This window comes from Homalodisca vitripennis, chromosome 8, assembly GCF_021130785.1.
Source record: "Homalodisca vitripennis isolate AUS2020 chromosome 8, UT_GWSS_2.1, whole genome shotgun sequence".
Classification (NCBI taxonomy): Eukaryota; Metazoa; Arthropoda; class Insecta; order Hemiptera; family Cicadellidae; genus Homalodisca; species Homalodisca vitripennis.
The window spans coordinates 4,604,602-4,625,051 of NC_060214.1; the positions used below are offsets into that span (position 1 = coordinate 4,604,602).

The window sequence follows — 20,450 nt, forward strand, 5'->3', positions numbered from 1 at the left end:
GTTAATTCAACCTTGAGCCATTGTTTATCTCAAGAGTGTTTGGTATGCCTATGAGGTCGCTATCATTCAGCAGCAAATTGCATACAAAGCTGTAGGTATTTGTTATTATATTATAAATCAGTCGCAGGTCATATTTGAGTTGCAATGAATGTTCAGTATTGTTAATGGAATAAAGAACAGTGCAGATGTCAGTTATATTTGAAATATTATTGTTGTTCAGTTGAAAATTTATTTCCATATAAACAAAACACTTCGAACAAATGGCTGTCATATGTTTTAGATGTCTCTAAGGAATTCTGTATTCTTACAATTATCAAGCAAATTATTGCACAGATAACTTTTTATATTCAGACAAACTGTGTGTGTGCGTGTGTATGTGTGTGTATAATATATATATAAACTACAAAACGTCTGTCTATTATAACAAGTTAGGAGTACAACACACCACATGTCATAACAAGCTTAACTGAAGTTGCTTGCAGAATTTATGGCTCATTTTATTCTTGGTATGTCCTGTGGACAGATCGACAGAGAGATAATCATATAGAAAAGAAATTTTTACACCCCTCTGGTCTCTTGATGTTTCCTCTAAAAGAGAAATTGTGTCAGCCTACTGAATAATGGTCTTCAATGACACTCAGTGAAATCCTTGATTATGGATCATTCTGAGAAAATATATCAGCCCTAAGGGACAGCTGTGAACAGCCAGTGCACCTGCTTTTACGTGGTTCAAGTACCTGCCACCAGAGTCGCAATCATCTGTTCATCGATCACTAGCGCGTGTTTCTAGTGTTAATTTGTGTTATAGATGTAGAAGAATGTTGAGTTCTAGAAAATTTGAGTTATAGATGTAGAATTAACCACTTGGTGGCACATACGTTGAGGGATTTCAAATGGAAATAACTTATTGCATTGAAAAGTTAATCTTTCTCAGAATGATTCATAATCAAGGGGAAAATTCTATTGTTGACTATAGACTATCTCACCACCATTAGTTAATAGAACTTTTTCTTGTCTGTGTAGAAATAGAATTTCATGTAAAATTTAAGTTCTTCAAATAAAATATTTCTCTGAATAATTCCATCATGACAAAATTTACTCAATTATTAAAAATATCACATGTTAAAATCTCGCTAAAATATTCGGGAACACAGCCAAATCCCATAGAGTGACATGTACCGCGATCAAACTCAGTTTTTGTCAAGTAGAAATGAAACTTTATGCAAAATTTCGAGACTACTGTATATATTACTTTGTTTTCGAGATATTATGTAGACAAACAGACAGAAATTAAAAGTTTCCAGTGATAGGCTTCGCTAATGCTAGCTAACTAATAATATTATAATGAGTATGTTTTGTATTTGAAGTTTAAAATTTTTGTTTTGGGTTAAAGTCAAGGTAGTTTACACTACAGCCAGCTCTAATGTCAATAATCAAACTTTTTAATAGTTGACCACAGTTGATTTACATCTGTTTAAAAATTCAATTTGTTACAGAAAAAGAAGAACAATCCCAAGGATCTGGATTTCTATCGTAAGTAACCTTAATTAGTTTTATAGATGCAGGTTATATACAAATTTGACAGTAGTAGAATGTTCAGTTGTTATTATTTAACTTGGATAGATAAGTATTCTGACCCTGTGTCCAAACCATCTACCTCCTTCAGTTTGAAAGATCAAAACATGGCTATAATAGAAAACTCTAGAATTAAACATAAAATACATAATTACTGTATTTAATTGACTGCATTAATAATTGTTATTGTACAGTCGAAACTTAAATATCAAGGGAATTCAGTGTTGGTTCGAGTTGGTATAGTTCTAGTTGTTAAAGTTATAATTTAACGGAATTTTACTTACAGAGGTAAACAAGATATAGAGATAAAGAAAAGAAAATTCGAGTTTAAGAGATAAAAACTACCTTGTATTCCCTACAACCAAGAACAAATTTCAACCTAAAACTGTTGTGTATCAAAATGTAACCAAATTACTGAAGAATGTAAATAATGTCTCACGTAACTTGTTGACAATAACTCAGATGAAGTCTCTTATTTTCTTTTGCTTGAGATTGTTGGTTCAAGTGGTTGAACTCAGCAGCTATGTCTTTCTTTCCTGATCCCTCATTCACTAGCTCTTTCACTTCTCGCCTATAGTCAAAGTTTTAACCTTTCCTTCAGCACTCATCGCGACTCAGTAAGTAAAAGCACAACTAAAGGTTAAGTACAGTATCGTAGCGTGTGACTTGCAGGCAACAAAGGACTGGCGAGCAGCAGACAGATGATTCACCGACAGATCCCAACACTCTTTTTTAAGCCTTACATTGTATTCCTGGGATTTTCGTGATAGCGAGTCCCGAAAAGAAAATTTGAGTTATAGACGTAGAATTTGATTTGTGTAGGTCAATTTAAAGAGAGTTGGACTTTGAGTTATAGAGGTAAAATTACACGGTAGATGCACAGTAATTTTTTCTCAAGTGGATTGGTAAAAATTCGAGTTATCAAAGAGTTTTACTCTTAATAACAAAAGCAATTAACAATAATAAATTAATATTGCATAATTATTAATGATTTACAATGTACCATAAAAAAGTTACAAAAAACACAATCAAAAACTAATCATTGCTAGAGATTTCAATATAGAAATGGGTAACATAAGTAGAAATAATGTAGTTTCCTTAAGATTTATAAACCCTCTCAGAGAATTAAATCTCTCTCTTTCTAATAATCAACTTACTCGCTTAAAGTCTGGTATTGACAATGATATTGTTAACTGTAATAGGAACTTCTATGACATCACTCTTGGAGACCACTCTTTTTCAGATCATGTACCACTTTTGTTCTTTATGTATTCTGTAGTGAATCCTTCAGGAAATCAAAATAAATCTGGTGTCAAACCAATCTGGTGTCAACCAATACTTTGATATACACAATTAATTAAATTTCGTTTTTATACCTAATTCTTCCTATTCTAGAATTTTGTTTCTTATACAACAAACATTAATTTGCATTAGCCTAAAAAACTGTCCTCTACATTACTTTGTTGTTCGGTCACAGAGTAGTATTGGGATGTCGGACATAGAGAGTGTATAGGTGACCAACTATTGACACTCTTGAGGACGGCTTTGACAAGTCACAGGATAGTAGTGGGATGTCGGACATTCTAGGTGACCAACTGTTGACAGTCTGAGGACGGCTTTGACAAGTCACAGCATAGTAGCGGGGATGTCGGACATAGAGTGACTAGGTGACCAACTATTGATACTCTTGAGGATGGCTTTGACAAGTCACAGGATAGTATCGGGATGTCGGATATAGAGAGTGGCTAGGTGACCAACTATTGACACTCTTGAGGACGGCTTTGACAAGTCACAGGATAGTATCTGGATGTCGTCGGACATAGAGAGTGTCTAGGTGACCAACTGTTGACAGTCTGAGGACGGCTTTGACAAGTCACAGGATAGTATCTGGATGTCGGACATAGAGAGTGTCTAGGTGACAAACTCTCACTGCAATATTTTCATGCAGTTGGTTGTAAGTATTTTTGAAAAATTAAGTGAGAAAAATAAATGTTCTAATTGTATATTTTTCTTATACAGGAGCCTTCTGCTAGCGGGGGGTGCTGCTGCTGTGGGTTTCTTGGCACACAAGTTGGTATCTGACTACAATGAGACACAATCAGCACATACTTCAGCACAATCAGCACATACTAGTAGGAGGAGCCCTCCTGTCTTCAGTGGGGTACAGAAGCAAGAGAATGTATACAAAGTACATTCTGGTGAGGGGGGCCGTACAAGGAAAGATATGAGAAAACAGGCATTTGACTCTGAAGTGCCTGATCCAGTCAAGTGTATTATCTGCATGGAGAACCCTCGAGAGGTAATAATGAACCCTTGCGGACATGTCAGTTTGTGTGAGGATTGCGGAGAGAAAATCTGCCAATCTGTCAGTCCTATATGTCCCGTTTGTCAAAGACCAATCAAGGAGGTTATAAATGCCTATATATAAAATATTTCTATATGTTTGGTTGTCAATCTAACGGTTTTTTCCTATTTTCATAGAAGATTTTTGCTGGTGTTAACTCGTATTAAATTAAACTTTTCATTCATAATAGTTTTTGGCCTTGGATATTTTTGTATAAAAATTTGAACCTATTTGAATTGGACTTTTTAGCTCTTTGTTAAACCCTTATATATATTATTATACTCATGTTATTACAATACTGAATATTTGTGCTGTTTTATTACAATGGCTTGTTGAATGTTGGTTTGTAATATATAAGATTTTGGCTTTTTATATTTTTGTTACTGTTATTTATCCCTGATTCACAATTACTTTTAGTTATTAGTTGAAGAATTTGATTATTACTTATTTTTTAGTGGGTAGGTTGTTATTTCAGGACTTTTATGGACTTGGAGATTTAGTGAGAATGTGACAAAAAGAAATTACTTTAGATATATAAAGCATTAAAATCTACAGCGTGTATGAAAATGAATGACCTGATTTTAAAACTCAATATCTATTGCTAAAAATGTACTACAAAAATAATATTTATTGCAAAATACTCACAAAATCTTAAAGTTTTAGGTTAATTTTCCAACAGGATGGAGCTCCGCCTCACTGGCACAACAATGTTCGGCAGCTTCTCAACAACACTCTGCCCCACCGCTGGATAGGGCGCACGGGACCTTGAGATAATGCCCTTCATTCTTGGCCTCCAAGATCACCAGACTTGACTCCATGCGACTTTTCCTAGTGGGGATATGTGAAGGAAAAAGTGTTTGTTCCCCCTCTAACTCATGACATCGAAGAACTAAAGAACAGAATAACTGTCGCAATAAGGTCTGTGAACGCAGATATGTTGTGTAAGGTTTATGAGGAATTTAGCTATCGTCTGGATGTTGTTCGTGCTGCTGCTGGTGGACATATAGAACATTTGTAATAACATACCTAAAACTTAAAGATTTTGTGAGTATTTTGCAATAAATATATTTTTTGTAGTACATTTTTAGCAATAGATATTGAGTTTTAAAATCAGGTCATTCATTTTGATACACACTGTATATTTAACCCATTCAAAAAGTCCTGTGTGAATCCATACTACGTGCCATTTCAAGTTTCTGATACAAATCAATTGTAATGATACAAAAAAAATCGTCATTATAACTCATTTATAATACCTCAATCAGTGAAATCCAAAGTAGCCAAACTTCTAATTAGTAGAATTTTTCCGGTGCATTTTCCAACCGTTAGTTTGATCTGTACCGGAGCAACGCTCGAAAATTGCCCTCCTTTTCTAAAGGGTTTTCGGCCGTCAGTGGCCCAATGTCCCTAAAGGGGTATTTCATTTTCTCCACATAATATAGTTGTGTCAATTATACGCTTGAGTGAAGCTCTGTTTTGTTCTTTTTCTTTCTCATCCAGTGAATCCAACATCACTTTGGTGCCTTCTTCTCGGCCAGAATTGAATTTTGTAAAGTTTCTGTAGCTATACAAGAAAATTTGTGGTACTAGAGTTGCTGTGAGAGTTTAATTTGCCTATTACATCTTTCCACTTTCTATAAGGCGTGTTACTAAAGCTCCATATTTTTGGTATTTACCTTTTACCAGTAAATTCATTGGCAAATAACACACAAAACGCCCCCCGGTTTCGGAACCCCCCCCAAACAAAATTTCTGGCTACGCTACTGGGTATACTTGAGATAGGCTGGTTGTTGTTGAGCAGGGGACCTGCTTTGTGTAAATCGAATTATCTTAATTTGTAAGGAGGGAAAGACTCCTTATTGAAAAGATTGGGTTAATCCTTAGTTGGATTAATGTCCACTTCTATCTGTTTGTCTGTCCGCACGATATCTTGAAAATAAACTGATGTATAGACTTGAAGCTTCATTTATATATAAGCAACACTAAGTTAGATAATGGTGCATGTCACTCCTTGGAACTTGGCTGTGTTGGCGAATATTCTTTCATTTGTCTTATGGATAAAAAAACTTTCTATAGTTGTTTTAAATCTCTTATATAGCATATTTTTGTATGGTACTGGTAACTTATTAAAAAATCTTATACCTATGAATTAGGCTAGTTTTAGATTTCTCCAGTCTAACATAGTTCAGATCTAATTTTTCTTTGTTTCTTGTAATATGGTTATGTACATGAGACCTTAAAGTTACAGTAATTTGTTAAAATGGTATTTGACATACAATAAAATATACAGAATAAATATACAAGGTACAGTTAAAATATTAAAATTAATGAAGTAATTTTTACAGGAATCTCTATTACTAACACCAGCAATAACTCCTAAGTACCTTCCTTTGCCACACAAAAACATTTTTAGCTCCATTCGAGTTACCCATGGGGTTACGCCATACAATAAAGGAACAATGAAAAAAAGCATAATAGTCATTTAAAATTTAATTAGTAGTTGAGCAAGATTTCAGCTTCCATATAAAAAACCCAACTCTGGCAAGTCTAATATATAACTCAACCCAGGACAGCTTACTATCTAATATAATGCCTAACAATTTTACAGAGGACGATTCATGTGTACTCAGACTAAATTAATTTCTTCTATTTTGTCATTATTAGCAACAAGTTTCTTTGTTTCAAACCAGAAGTGGATCTTTTAAGTGCAGTTGTTTTAATTCATTGATATCGTCTGAATATAGAATGCTTTTAATATTTATAAAAACAGACAAATTATTTATATATATATATATATATATATATATATATATATATATATATTATATATACATACAATAAAGATAAAGGGTTCCAAAACAGAATCTTGAGGAACCCCAAGTTTAACCTCCAAAGGATTAGGTCTGTGATCCTTAAGTTTTACAAGTTGTTTTCTATTTGACAAATAAGATAGCAATAGGTCAAGTTCAGTGCCCAAGATACCATAGAATCTTAATTTCCCAATCAAGATATCATGTGAAAACCATGTCAAAAGCCTTGCTTAAGTCTCAAAAGATCTGTTTCCTATCTTCAAACCCATTTAGTACATAGTTAACAACAGCTTTTACTGTAAGTAGGCCTGGTCAAAAGGCAAACTGTGCAGGAGTTAATAAATTGTTTACGGTAAAGTGGTTACTAAATTGCTACTTAATAAGGCCTTCAAATATCTTGGAAATAACTGGTACTAAAGCTATTGAACTATAATTACTAGGACACATGTCATCACCCTTTTTTATGGATAGGTACAACTACAGAGAATTTCAGATGGTTGGTATAGACACCACCCTCACTACACATTCTATTGAACAGATAAGTTGGATGGACCTGAATTACATAAGTTAGAAACTTAATTACATAGTTGGATATGCCGTAAATATCTTCAGAATTACTTAACTGTAAAACAAACTTAAAAACCTCATGTGGGGATACATGAGTCCAATAGAAAGGAAGAACATCTGCATAATTTAAATTACGTTTAATATTATTTACTTCACTTTTGTTTACATTTAAGTTATTACTTCCTAATATTTTGTAAATATATTTACAAAATATTTATTTAGTGTATCTGGTAACAGGAACTTCTTAAGAGGGTTTACCCTTGCGACCACATGTGAACATCTTTAGAGGGTTTACCTTTGCAACCACTTGGTATCATAAACCTTATGATACTCCAGGCTGCTTTACATTTTATTAGCCTCTATGATAAATTGTTCATTGGCTTGAAATTTAGCTCATTTGATTTGCTGTTTATATTAAGTTTTTAGTCTATTATTTTAATTTATTTAGTATTTTAATCGTGATAGAAACGAGAAATAGCTGAATAAATTAATTTGTAGAGAAACTGTGTACAATCATATAGTCAAAGTCAAAATATCTTTATTACATTATCATGAAGATAAGTATAGTGTCACATTAATAAGACATAAAAGATCTTAAAGTTAAGGGGTCAAGAATTGCAAAAATCGAAAAATTAATTTAAAGTATAAAAGGGTCAATCTTGTAGCCAGTTCTTCAGGTCTCTTCTAAAGAGCTGCTTGTTGCTTTCCTTCAGTGCGTCTGGCGTCGGGCATTCCACATCTTGGCACCGATATAGCTTGTCTTCCTTTCAGTGGATCTGAGTTTGTGCACAGGTAGGCAGTAGTTGTTGGCATGTCTGGTGTTGTACTGGTGGAATTGTGATCTACTTCTAGCGGATTCCGGTTCCTTGATGTGGACTTGGGTTATTGTCTCCAGGATGTACAAGTTCATCACTGTAAGAATCCTCAGTTCTTGGAAGGCTGCTCTACAGGATTCTCTGAATTATAGATTATACAGGATTCTATTGGCCCGTTTTTTGAGGATAAGAATGCGATACATGTTTCCTGCTGTAGTACTGCCCCATACTGCGATCCCAATCTGAGATTTGGTTCAAATAGAGCATGATAAGTTGTTTTTGTGGTTGTCATATCACTTACATTTTTCATTCTTTTTATAACAAATAGTCCTGTACTTAATTATTTATAGTCCATGAGAGTTTGTCATCAAGAGTTATACCAAGGTATTCTGTGGTTGTGACTTCTTCCAGTTCAGGTAGTCTTGCGGTTTTCTCGTTTTGCTTACCCAGTATTAGCTGCTTGGTTTTACTTTCGTTGCCAACAAGGTCATTGTTATGACACTATTGTATTGCCATGTTTAGGGCAACAAAGCTGTCTACTTCAAGTTGGTCAGCTCTTGGTCTACCAAGCAGCAATACTGAGTCATCAGCATACATTAGCGTTTTACTGTAGTCTTGCATGTACCTGGCGAAGTCATTTGTGAAAAGTATAAAAAGGACAGATCCTAAGACCAATCCTTGAGGGACTCCTCGAGTAATTGGCTTTGGCTTAAAGCTAACTGTTTCTATTTTGCCATCTACTAAATGTGTAATTTCAACCAGTTGGTTAGTTAACTGGAGAACCAGGCATTTGCATTCCCTTGTATTCCTAGGGTGAAATGAAATGAAATGAAAAATGTCTTTATTGAATACAACGTAAAACATATTCAATTGGCGAGGTTAGGACTATTAAGTCCTCTCTTACACCTAACCATAAATTAATAAACTCTTATATTACTGTAAAACAAGAGCCACAATACAGTTTACATTACTATTTTACAATCAAAAATTATAATCTATTTATATAAAGTAATAAAATGAAATAAAGGTTCTCTATGAAACTAAAAATAAATAAATAGAACTTACAAGGAAATTAACAGACATTCATCCATCACCATTCATACAAAGCCATCGTCCCATACCCTATGCCACGATATCGTCAACCCGACGAGGACCAAAACAGTTGGTCCCTAAGCACCCCCCGAAACCGTTCCCGACTACGAATACCTCTGATATGATCCGGGAGATTATTCCAGAGTCGACAAGCAGAGACTGTGAATGATTTACTGTAAATAGAGGATCTATGAACAGGAATAAATAACAAAGAGGCTCCACGTTGAGTATTCCAATTGCTTGTTTCAGAAATGAAAGAAAAGCTTTCAGACAGATATGAAGGGGAATAATCATTATACAAAATAGAATGTAACATGCTGAGAATGTGGAACTGACGTAGTAGATTCAACTTTAACAGATGTAACTGATTGATGTAGGGTGTTATATGGTCATATCGTCTGAGGTTGAAGATAAAGCGAACACAATAATTTTGAGCACGTTGTAATCTGTCCGAAAGCTCCACCGTCATGTCATTTATAACTTCGCTACAGTAATTGAAATGGCAGAAAATCAGGGTCTTCACTAGCATTACTTTCAAATTCAAGGGTAAATAAATAGCAAATTGCTTAAGACTATGAATACCAGCAAATACCCTGCCACAAGTCTCAGTAACATTATCGGCCCAACTAAGAGTTTTTGAAATAGTCAGTCCAAGATTTATGACCTTGTCACTGTATAAAAGAGGACGACCGTTCAATATGAGTGTAGGAGAGTTGTTCAAGTCGATTCCGCTCGGAAGTCTGGAAGTTCCAATAAGAATAGTTTGAGTCTTGCTTTCGTTAAGTTTCAGTCCGTGTTTGAAGGCCCACGTTGCAATAGTGTCAATATCAGTGTTCATATCAGCAACAATGTTTGGATTGTTTGAAATGGAAAAGTGGCTGTAAATTTGTAAATCGTCGGCATACAGGTGAAAAAATGAGTGTTTGATCATAGCAGTCAAATTGTTGATGTAAATTGAAAAAAGAAGAGGGCCAAGGACAGAGCCCTGTGGCACTCCTCGATTCACAGGTTTCCTTTGTCGTTGGACCTAACACACTGCTGACGATCTGACAGATACGACCCAAACCACTCCACACAGCCATCAGAGAATCCGATTGTAGACAATTTCAAAAGAAGCAATGGGTGGTAAACGCAGTCAAAAGCCTTAGAAAATTCAAAAAAATTGGGGTGGCTAATTTCTTTAATAGGTAGTCATGATCCAGGCAGACAAAAGCTTTACTGTAGTCTAAGAGTACAGCAGTTGATGTGTTTCCTTCTTCTAGTTGATCTAGAAGAGAATCTACTAGGCTTTATCAGTGCTCTGCACGTTGATTTTCCAGCCAGGAAACCATGTTGATTGTATGTCAGCAGTTTATTAAGTGAGAGATGTTCAAAAAGTCTGATTAAAACTATTTTTTCAATTATTTTAGAAAAAGCAGGTATTAGCGAAATGGGACGGTTGTTGGCTGCTTGGTTTGCGAAGCCTTTTTTGAATTTGGGATAAACTTTAGCTATTTTGAGTGCTGAGGGAAAGGTTCCTGAACTGAAAGACTTATTTGTAATGTCTATAAGGGGATCTATCAGTTCATCCTCACAAAACTTAAATAGTTTAGAAGATAGGCATATTGTCATACCCCGCTGAAGTTTTAGGTTGCAGTGATTTAATGATTTTAGACATTTCTTGTAAACAAGTTGGTGTTAATACAAGATTTGGCGGAACTGTTAAGAACTGGTAAAGTTAGTTATCTTTTAACATTTCCATTGCTTTTTATTGTTTCTTCTGCAACAGTGGTGAAATATTGATTTAAATGGCCTGCTATCTCTAATGGGTTTGTTTTTTCTTGCCCTTGAACTTCAAGTCTAGTTAGATGGGTTTTATTTCAGAGTTTATAATCCAGATAGTTTTTGAATTATTACTGGATTCTGCAATTTTAGATGTATTTGTTTGTTTTCTTATTTGTCATTGTTGCAAATGATATTCCTTTCTTAAATTTGATGCAATTCTCTTGTGATCTTCCTTACCACTGCGAGGTATGTGTTTTGGGCTCTTTGAAACTGAGTTTTTAGTTCTATTGCAGTGGGGTTAGTAATAGCATGGTTAGTTTTTCTTTTATGCATCGTCTTTATTAGGGGATGTGTTTGATTTAATGCTTGCTGAATCAGGGTATAAAATTTAGCATATCCATTATTTGTGTCTACTGTACTGTATACTTCAGTCCAGTTTTCTTGTTTCAATAACTGTTTTAATTTAAGTAGGTTTCTATAATTAATGTGTCTTTTTTTGGTTATCCGTGTTGTTGGTGGGTCTGTGTCTCTAGTAATCCTGCGTGTCTGACCTGTGTGGTTGGATATGCATGTGTCTAGAACTTCAATATTCAATTCACCTGGCAACAGGTTGGTGCAGACACAGTCTGTTGATGTTTGAGATGTTGGTGTTATTCTGGTTGGTGGGAGATCGACTCTATACATGTTATGTCCACTAAGTGTGTCTCTCAGCTGGAGGTAGTCGTTTCTTCTAGCAAGGAAGTCTATTTTTATATCCCCAATGAGTATAGTGGAGTATTTTTAATGAGAGATTCTTTCAAGGACATCATTGATTACTTCTAGTCCTGCCTCTAGATTTCCTTGTGTTCTATAAATTCCTATTACAAAAAGTATTGATTTTTTAAAGGTTTTTAATGCGGCCACTTCACAGGTCATTTCAATGCAAAGCTCTTCCAAGTCGACTGTTTCAGTTTTAGCTGTTAATGAATTTATTGTGTAGATTGCGATACCTCCCTTTGTACGAGTTTCACGACAGAAAGATGCTTTCAAAGTGTAGCCAATGAACCTGGTGTTGTTAGAGTATCCTTTTTTTTGTCCATGTTCTGCTAGAACTACTAAACGAGGTTTTAGTATGTCGATTAAGTATCTCAATTTTATTGGCCATCCTTTCTGTGTTTGGGTGAAATAGTGTCAATGGATTTCTTTGATCTGTCCATGTCTGTATTTGTTTATTTTTCTGTAAAGTGGGGCTAAAAACTATTATTTGTTTGGGAGTTTTGAGTTTGTGTTTGTATGGGTAACTCGGTTACTGAAAGGTTAGGGTATATGTTTTTGTTTTAGGATATATTGTTATCGAAAAAAATCTACTATTGTTTCTGTTTCCCTTCTTAACCTAGCATGTTCTGGAGGGAGTCTACAGGTTTTAAGCGGCTGGCTAATTGTCACTGTAGCGATTATTTTAAGGGGTGATTCTTCTTTTCCTTTAGAGCAGGAAATATATGTCATAGTAGCTTCTTTTTTACTTTTGAACTTGAAGCGAGACACTGTAGATGTTTTTTTGTTGTATTTGACTTTTTTACAGTCTGTTTAATATAGGTATCCTCTTCTGAGATTCAGGCGTTAAGATAATAGTTTTTTGTTGGCTGGCTGAAGGGTGCTTATTGTTTAATTTATTTGTTATAGGATTTTTATATTTCACTAATGGTGAGAGTTTAGTTTCTAAGTGATCTTACATGCTCCATTTTTTCTTGATGGATTTTAATTTAAGCTATTTCAAGAAGGGGGTTTGAAAAAGAATTTTTTGGGTTTCTGTGGAGTTGGTCTGTGTTGCTATAGTGTTTAGGGGTTTTGAGACATGTAAACGATTATTTTCATCATAGCACTGACTGGTTTTCATTTTACTTATGATTTATTTCAATTTTTTATCTCTTTTTCATTATTGAAAATTATTTGCTCATTTTCTTTGTCCTGTTCTTTGAAAGTAAGATCAAGTTGAGACTGAAGTTCTTTCTCTTTAGTGAGTTGGTGCTCAGCTTCATTTAGGGCTTCCTTTAAGGTCATATTTCTGTCGATTAAAGCTTCATTTTCACGTTCAAGCTCTTCAAATTTTATCTCAAGTTCAGTCCTTCCAAGCTCAACTAACTTGGTGATGTGTTTGAATACCTCTGAGTTTTTAAGAACTTGGTTGTGCAATTCTCGTTTTAGATTACTATTTTTGATTAGTAGAGTATGCCCTACTTCCGCTGCTAAGGTAAGAGATGTCTCAAGGTCAGCATCTTCTAAGTTTTTAATTTTGGCTTGTACATCTTCAGTAGTACTTTGTTGCGGGGGGATTTTTTCCTTGCTTGTATTAATTTCCTGTCTTAGGAAGTTATGTTGTCTGAATCCTTATCCATTGAGTTTAAGCAGTCGTCTGATGTCGGCTTTAAATCTTCATTAAGATTGTGAGAGGGGATTTCAATATTTGGGGGAGATCCAACTGATTTTAATGCTTTTGCAGCTTCCTTCAGAGTTGAATTTTATTTTTGAAATTATCTGTTAATTGTGTTCCATAATTGTCGAAATTGTCGGACTAGGAAGCCAGGCAAGATTCTTTTAGTGATGCAGTTTTATTGTCTCCAAAAAAGTAACAACATACTTAAATGGCTTGTTTTCAGTGTTAACTATTTCTGTTACAGTAGCTGACCAGTGGCAATAGCCCTTCAGTTTTGCAAAGACTATATCTCTTACTGAAAAATTGTTCATAATAGCAATTATTTGTCAATGATCAATAATGTCAATGATCTTGAGGTCCAAGTGTAAAAATCTGTTTTTAAAAATAATCATTGTCTAACGCTTTGTTAAAACTGAAGGGTGGTGTCCAATATCAGTTGTCAATAACAAGATTTATCAGTTTATATTTAGAGGTTTGTCTGACTCCTCTTTGTTAAGCCGGAAAGTTAATGTCAATATCAGGTGTCTATACTAGGATTTATCAGATTTTTATTTGGAGGTTTATCTGACTCCTCTTTGTTAAAGCGGTAGGGGCAGTGTCAATATCAGGTTTCTATACTAGGATTTATCAGTTTTTATTTGGAGGTTTATATGACTCCTCTTTGTTTAAAACGATAGGGTAGTGTCAATATCAGGTTTCTATACTAGGATTTATCAGTTTTTATTTGGAGGTTTATATGACTCCTCTTTGTTAAAACGATAGGGTAGTGTCAATATCAGGTTTCTATACTAGGATTTATCAGTTTTTATTTGGAGGTTTGTCTGACTCCTCTTTGTTAAGCCGGGAAAGTTAATGTCAATATCAGGTGTCTATACTAGGATTTATCAGATTTTTATTTGGAGGTTTATCTGACTCCTCTTTGTTAAAGCGGTGGTAGGGTAGTGTCAATATCAGGTTTCTATACTAGGATTTATCAGTTTTTATTTGGAGGTTTATATGACTCCTCTTTGTTAAAACGATAGGGTAGTGTCAATATCAGGTTTCTATACTAGGATTTATCAGTTTTTATTTGGAGGTTTGTCTGACTCCTCTTTGTTAAGCCGGAAAGTTAATGTCAATATCAGGTGTCTATACTAGGATTTATCAGATTTTTATTTGGAGGTTTATCTGACTCCTCTTTGTTAAAGCGGTAGGGTAGTGTCAATATCAGGTTTCTATACTAGGATTTATCAGTTTTTATTTGGAGGTTTGTCTGACTCCTCTTTGTTAAGCCGGAAAGTTAATGTCAATATCAGGTGTCTATACTAGGATTTATCAGATTTTTATTTGGAGGTTTTATCTGACTCCTCTTTGTTAAAGCGGGTAGGGTAGTGTCAATATCAGGTTTCTATACTAGGATTTATCAGTTTTTATTTGGAGGTTTATCTGACTCCTCTTTGTTAAAGTGGTAGGGTAGTGTCAATATCAGGTTTCTATACTAGGATTTATCAGATTTTTATTTGGAGGTTTATCTGACTCCTCTTTGTTAAAGCGGTAGGGTAGTGTCAATATCAGGTTTCTATACTAGGATTTATCAGATTTTTATTTGGAGGTTTATCTGACTCCTCTTTGTTAAAGCGGTAGGGTAGTGTCAATATCAGGTTTCTATACTAGGATTTATCAGATTTTTATTTGGAGGTTTATCTGACTCCTCTTTGTTAAAGCGGTAGGGTAGTGTCAATATCAGGTTTCTATACTAGGATTTATCAGATTTTTATTTGGAGGTTTATCTGACTCCTCTTTGTTAAAGCGGTAGGGTAGTGTCAATATCAGGTTTCTATACTAGGATTTATCAGTTTTTATTTGGAGGTTTATATGACTCCTCTTTGTTAAAAACGATAGGGTAGTGTCAGTATCAGGTGTCTATACTAGGATTTATCAGTTTTTATTTGGAGGTTTATATGACTCCTCTTTGTTAAAACGATAGGGTAGTGTCAGTATCAGGTGTCTATACTAGGATTTATCAGTTTTTATTTGGAGGTTTATATGACTCCTCTTTGTTAAAACGATAGGGTAGTGTCAGTATCAGGTGTCTATACTAGGATTTATCAGTTTTTATTTGGAGGTTTATATGACTCCTCTTTGTTAAAACGATAGGGTAGTGTCAGTATCAGGTGTCTATACTAGGATTTATCAGTTTTTTTTATTTAGAGGTTTATCTGACTCCTCTTTGTTGAAATGGAAGGTAGTGTCGATATCAAGTGTCAATAACAGTGTTTGATTCCTGGTGTAATTATTAAAATTGTAGATATTGTTTTTAAAGTCAGGTTTGTCTGATTCCTGTTCTTGTAATTAATAAAATTGTAGAAAACAGTTTTTTAAAACCAAGTTTGTCTGATTCCAAATGTTGTAATTAATTGTCGGGAGTTAGAATGTTATAATCTAATACCAAGGTAGTCCAGTCAATTGTAAGCAGATAGTCAGCCGGCAGTGGTGTGGAGTGTGCTGTGTTTGCAGAGTCATCAGGTTGTTGACAGCAGCTGCTACATAGTCAGACTTGGTTTAGTTTTAATCACTTTATCACTGAGGGAATTTGAAATTACTGATCTGACTGTTATTCGAACAGAAAAAGCTTGGTATTAGTATTTAGAATAGTTTGTGTTCTTTTTAAAGTATGTTTACTTTAAAGAGTTAAACAATGTTGAGTAATAATTTTGTTCATTAGAGATGTTTAGATTTCTTCTTTGGTAAGTAATCATTGTGTAAATTGATATAATATTACTTACAGATTGATTCTGTGAAAGTTTTAATAGGAACTTGTTGCTTCACCCACCAAAAATTCAGTGAAAATGGGGATCACTTTTACCGTGGAGCGTTGTGGTGTGTCCACCATCTTGGGATTTTCTTTAACAAAATCTTTAATTGGATATGATATTTTAACAAGTGAGATTTTTATTCATAGTGTAAAAGGAAAATATTATAGTAGACTAGAGTTAATGTTAAAGGTCAGTGATAATATTTGACTTCAGCGCACTCATATGTTGAATTACCCTTGCTAGCTTACCGCAACTTGTATTTAAACACTGATGTAAAACCAAACTTACTGAACAAAAACTGAATACACTAAATAAACTAATACACTGTATTAGGTATATCAGTACACTGTACTAGGTACACCAGTACACTGTACTGGGTACACGAGTACACTGTACTAGGTACACCAGTACATGTACTAGGTACACATTTTTTCAAAAGGAAATTAACTGAGGCCTCATACATTAAGTTGGCAGGCCAACCGATTAGTCAACTGATATTAGGCCCCTTTGGTTGCCAATTCTGAAAAATGAACTTGCAATAAAACTTAAAGTTCCACACAGATTAGAGATTTGAAATAAACCAATGCGGAGTCACAGTATGGTTTTAAGAAAAAAAGTCCACTCCTGTCCTTCCTTCTTTGTCATAATCTTGTTTCTGCCGTGACGATCACCATTTACTATTGACCTCTGGTCAGTTCTATTTTGTATCACTATACAATGGCAAATGTCCAGAAAAATCCTGTCTCCTCCATATATTTTGTATCAAATAACAATGGCAAATTACCCTTTCAAACCCACCATCGTCAATAACAAACTTTAAACAATCCATTATTTGTAAAATGTGAATTATAATATAATGTTGTTCTGAACAATAATATTAAAAAGAAGGTCCAATACCACTTTTGTCATCCGAGTGTGATATTGACAAAAGAAGCACTGTGAATTCAACTTGTAAAGTAGCCAAGTACAGTGTAGGGTTTTTCTACGTTTATCATATGTTACATTACGTTCAAAAAGTTACCGATAAAAGACATGATCTTATTCCCCTCACTCACAATGTGGACATTGTACCATTTTCCCTGTTAGTTGGTTCTATTTAAGAAGATTAAGATTATAACTTTTTATAGGTAATGAAGAAGCACAGAAATTATGTTCCTTCTAGTTTGAATAATGTTTCAGGCCAAACCAACAGACCTAAAAAAATCCAATCATATCATTATTTTTCTTGTCTAATTCACATTAATTTACGTGAGTATCACACTTTTAGTTCTAGTCTTTGTATGACAGTAAGAATGGAAAGAGTACAAGGTGTTTTGTTTTTGCCTTTATCAATTTTAAACATGTATTAATCTAAAATCTGCAACGGGGTCGTATTATAATTTTAACACAAGATTAACAGGATTGTTTTTCCTTTGGTGTCAAAATTTAATTTCTTCCAGAAAAAGTTTGAAAATGTTATAATGGAACTTCTTTGCCATTTTCGACTCGTAAAACCATTATGTATCAGAAGAAAATATGTCTAATTACATTTAAGAACGCACAACATATTTATAAAGTAGTGCTTGAACAAAAAACACTAGCTAATTCTTTCTAAGAATTTATTATGCCTTTAACTAGAAATGACTGTATCCGAGTACATCAGATTATCCAGCAAATCCCATTGTTAAACAGAGAAGGAAAAGTCATCTATCAGCCTTGGACAATCCTGTCACTCTGGGCGCAAGCATAAATCTCATTGGTAAACAGAGAAGGAAAAGTCCTCTACCAGCCTTGGACAGTCCTGTCACTGGGTGCAAGCACAAAGTTAATTTTAGAACCAAGTGCAATTATGAGTTTTTTTAGTTTCTTGACCTAAGAAAACAAAAATCTTAAATAATCTTATTTTACTTTTGAGTTTGTACACAAAATTAGTAAAGCATAGTACAAATCAAAGGTGTATTAAATACATAATCAACTGTTAATTATTTATTCAGATTTAAAAACAAAGTACATGTATAGAATTCTTACATTTACTTGTGGTCTGGGGAGAATCCAGGCTTCTGGGTCATATCTGTAACACTGCAATTGACATTTAGAATGCTCAAAACATAAAAAGAAAGAACCTAAAAATCACGGAACAAGGTGCAATATAGTGAATTCATGAAAAGTATGTAACATTAAGTTTGTATCAATATGGTTCACTCAGATGTGGATCTAAATGAAATGTGGGAATTGTTGCAGACAATCTGTCTCAAAGTTTGAGAATGCTATGTTCCTCCTGTTTCCTGTTCTATCAGGCGTGTCCAAGGTTTATGCCAGCCTGATTTGGTGACTAAATTACTGATTTATATTCCAATATGGGACGAACAAGAGGTGCAGACTATAGAATAAGGACATTGAAAGTCCCTTGTTGATCTTTGTATAACACCCAGAAGAGATATAATCTTAGTCAGGCAATGTGATATGTGACTGAATTGGGGTCAAAATAACTCCCAAATGCATATAAACTCTCTTTATCATATCATTATTTATCATATAAATAACCTTGCATATAAGCTCTCCATTAATTAACAACATTAAGTGTTAAAGTAAAGGAGCCAATAATGGATATCCGTATAATGACACACACTTGGCTAAGTTACGTTTCATACAATTCACTTTTCACCAAAGAGCAATGTTGCTCAAAGAAACCTGAAGATAATGATGATCATGAAGATAGAAGTGTTAGTATAAGACCATAATCACCAACAAACATAAGGTAACCGTAAGCTATTTACAATGCTGAATACGTTGTTAATAACAAAACAAAGGACTCAATTGTGAACCTTGGGGCACGCTTGATAGGACAGGAAACGGCAGAGCTGTAACGTTCTTATACTTGACTATTCAGTACTAGTAACTGTAGAAAGCCACTTTAACAATGAACCACGTATTCCAAAAACGTTTTAGTTTAGTAAGGAGTATTCGGTTCGGTGATGAACTCGATCCAATGCCTTTGAAAAGTCAAGGTAAATACAATAAAATGCGTAGGATATGAGAAATGCCATTAATGTGTCCTATAGAAGTGGATGTTTGTAATAGTACACCGTCTACAGAGGAAACGTTGTTGAAACACGAAAACTGAAACAGACCGTACAATATAACAATTTGAAAGAATAACAATACGTCTGCAGTTTTTCACGTTGTCTTTTCCCCACTTTATATATCAGGTCAACATTTGCTATGTTTGAGATTTTATGATTCCTAAAGATATGATAGAAGGGTAACGTATTTAAGGATAACTACTAATATTCCATCGGTGCCACCACTTTGGCTCATATCCTAAATCTCAAGTTTTTTCTAAGATAGTGGAAGAGAATACACATTTTGAAAGATATTGGTTCAGCATGTAGTCTAAGTTGGCAGCGGTAGATGCAAGAACGGCCTCTCTGAAAACAGATGCAAAATAAAAAGCAAACAGTGGACTCTTTTCAGGTGGAACCTCATCTGTCTCATAGAACATTCTAGATGAAATAGCAGGAGTGGGCGACATAAGAGCAGTACGACTCCACATTTTGACAAATAAATATTTTCTTTGAAATTCTTAGTATTGAAATCACAGCATTCTATTGACCAAAAGTTTGTATCGCCTTATTACGTGAAAAAGATTATAGTAAAGGGAGTTTGAAGTAGGTTTAGAAATTCTATGAAATATATCCCCCTCACAGTGAAAACACGTAAGCTTATTATAAGTAGTAGATTTTATAATCCTCTTCAAATCATCCACAAACCCATTTAATTGACTTTCAGCATTAGAAGTGTTAACAGATGGGTAGTCCATTTTTTACAGCCAATAAAAACCCTCCTGTATACATTTCCGGTAGTCCAAAATTTTGTGTAGCTGTCTTTGAGTATTTATCAGTCTATGGGAAGATATTTCACAAACACTAAAAATGTTGCCACTTGAAACGTTGGGGGATGCACGCTACCTAGCGATAAACGAAGGAAAACGACGATAAATATATTATAGAAAATTAAACGTAATGTTTTGTAAAGTTTTTTGTAACAAATCGTGTTCTTTCTCTTAATCCTCCTCTTCAAAAAAATAAAAAATTGTAAGTGTTAGCGTTTTTGGGCGTGTAGGTGCAAAAACTACATACATTTTCTATAATAATAATAGTACATAGGGCAATAGTTTTTAGTTATCTTGGTTGTAATAATATATACCTAGACATTTGTGTAAAAAATATTTATATATTGGTAAAGCTCTATAATTTCTCTTGGCATTTTAAACAAAAAAGTCGTTCTATATAAATG

At 34.2% G+C, this 20,450-nt stretch overlaps 1 protein-coding gene across 1 annotated transcript in view; it reads left to right on the forward strand.

The window, feature by feature from the left end:
• Positions 1 to 3,220: 3,220 nt before the first annotated feature.
• LOC124367190 (vitamin K epoxide reductase complex subunit 1-like) overlaps positions 3,221 to 20,450 on the forward strand; it is a 37,396-nt gene continuing 20,166 nt past the window's right edge. Inside the window, 2 exon segments of the mRNA XM_046823841.1 lie at positions 3,221 to 3,234; positions 3,595 to 3,874. Coding sequence (XP_046679797.1) covers positions 3,221 to 3,234; positions 3,595 to 3,874 — 294 coding nt within the window.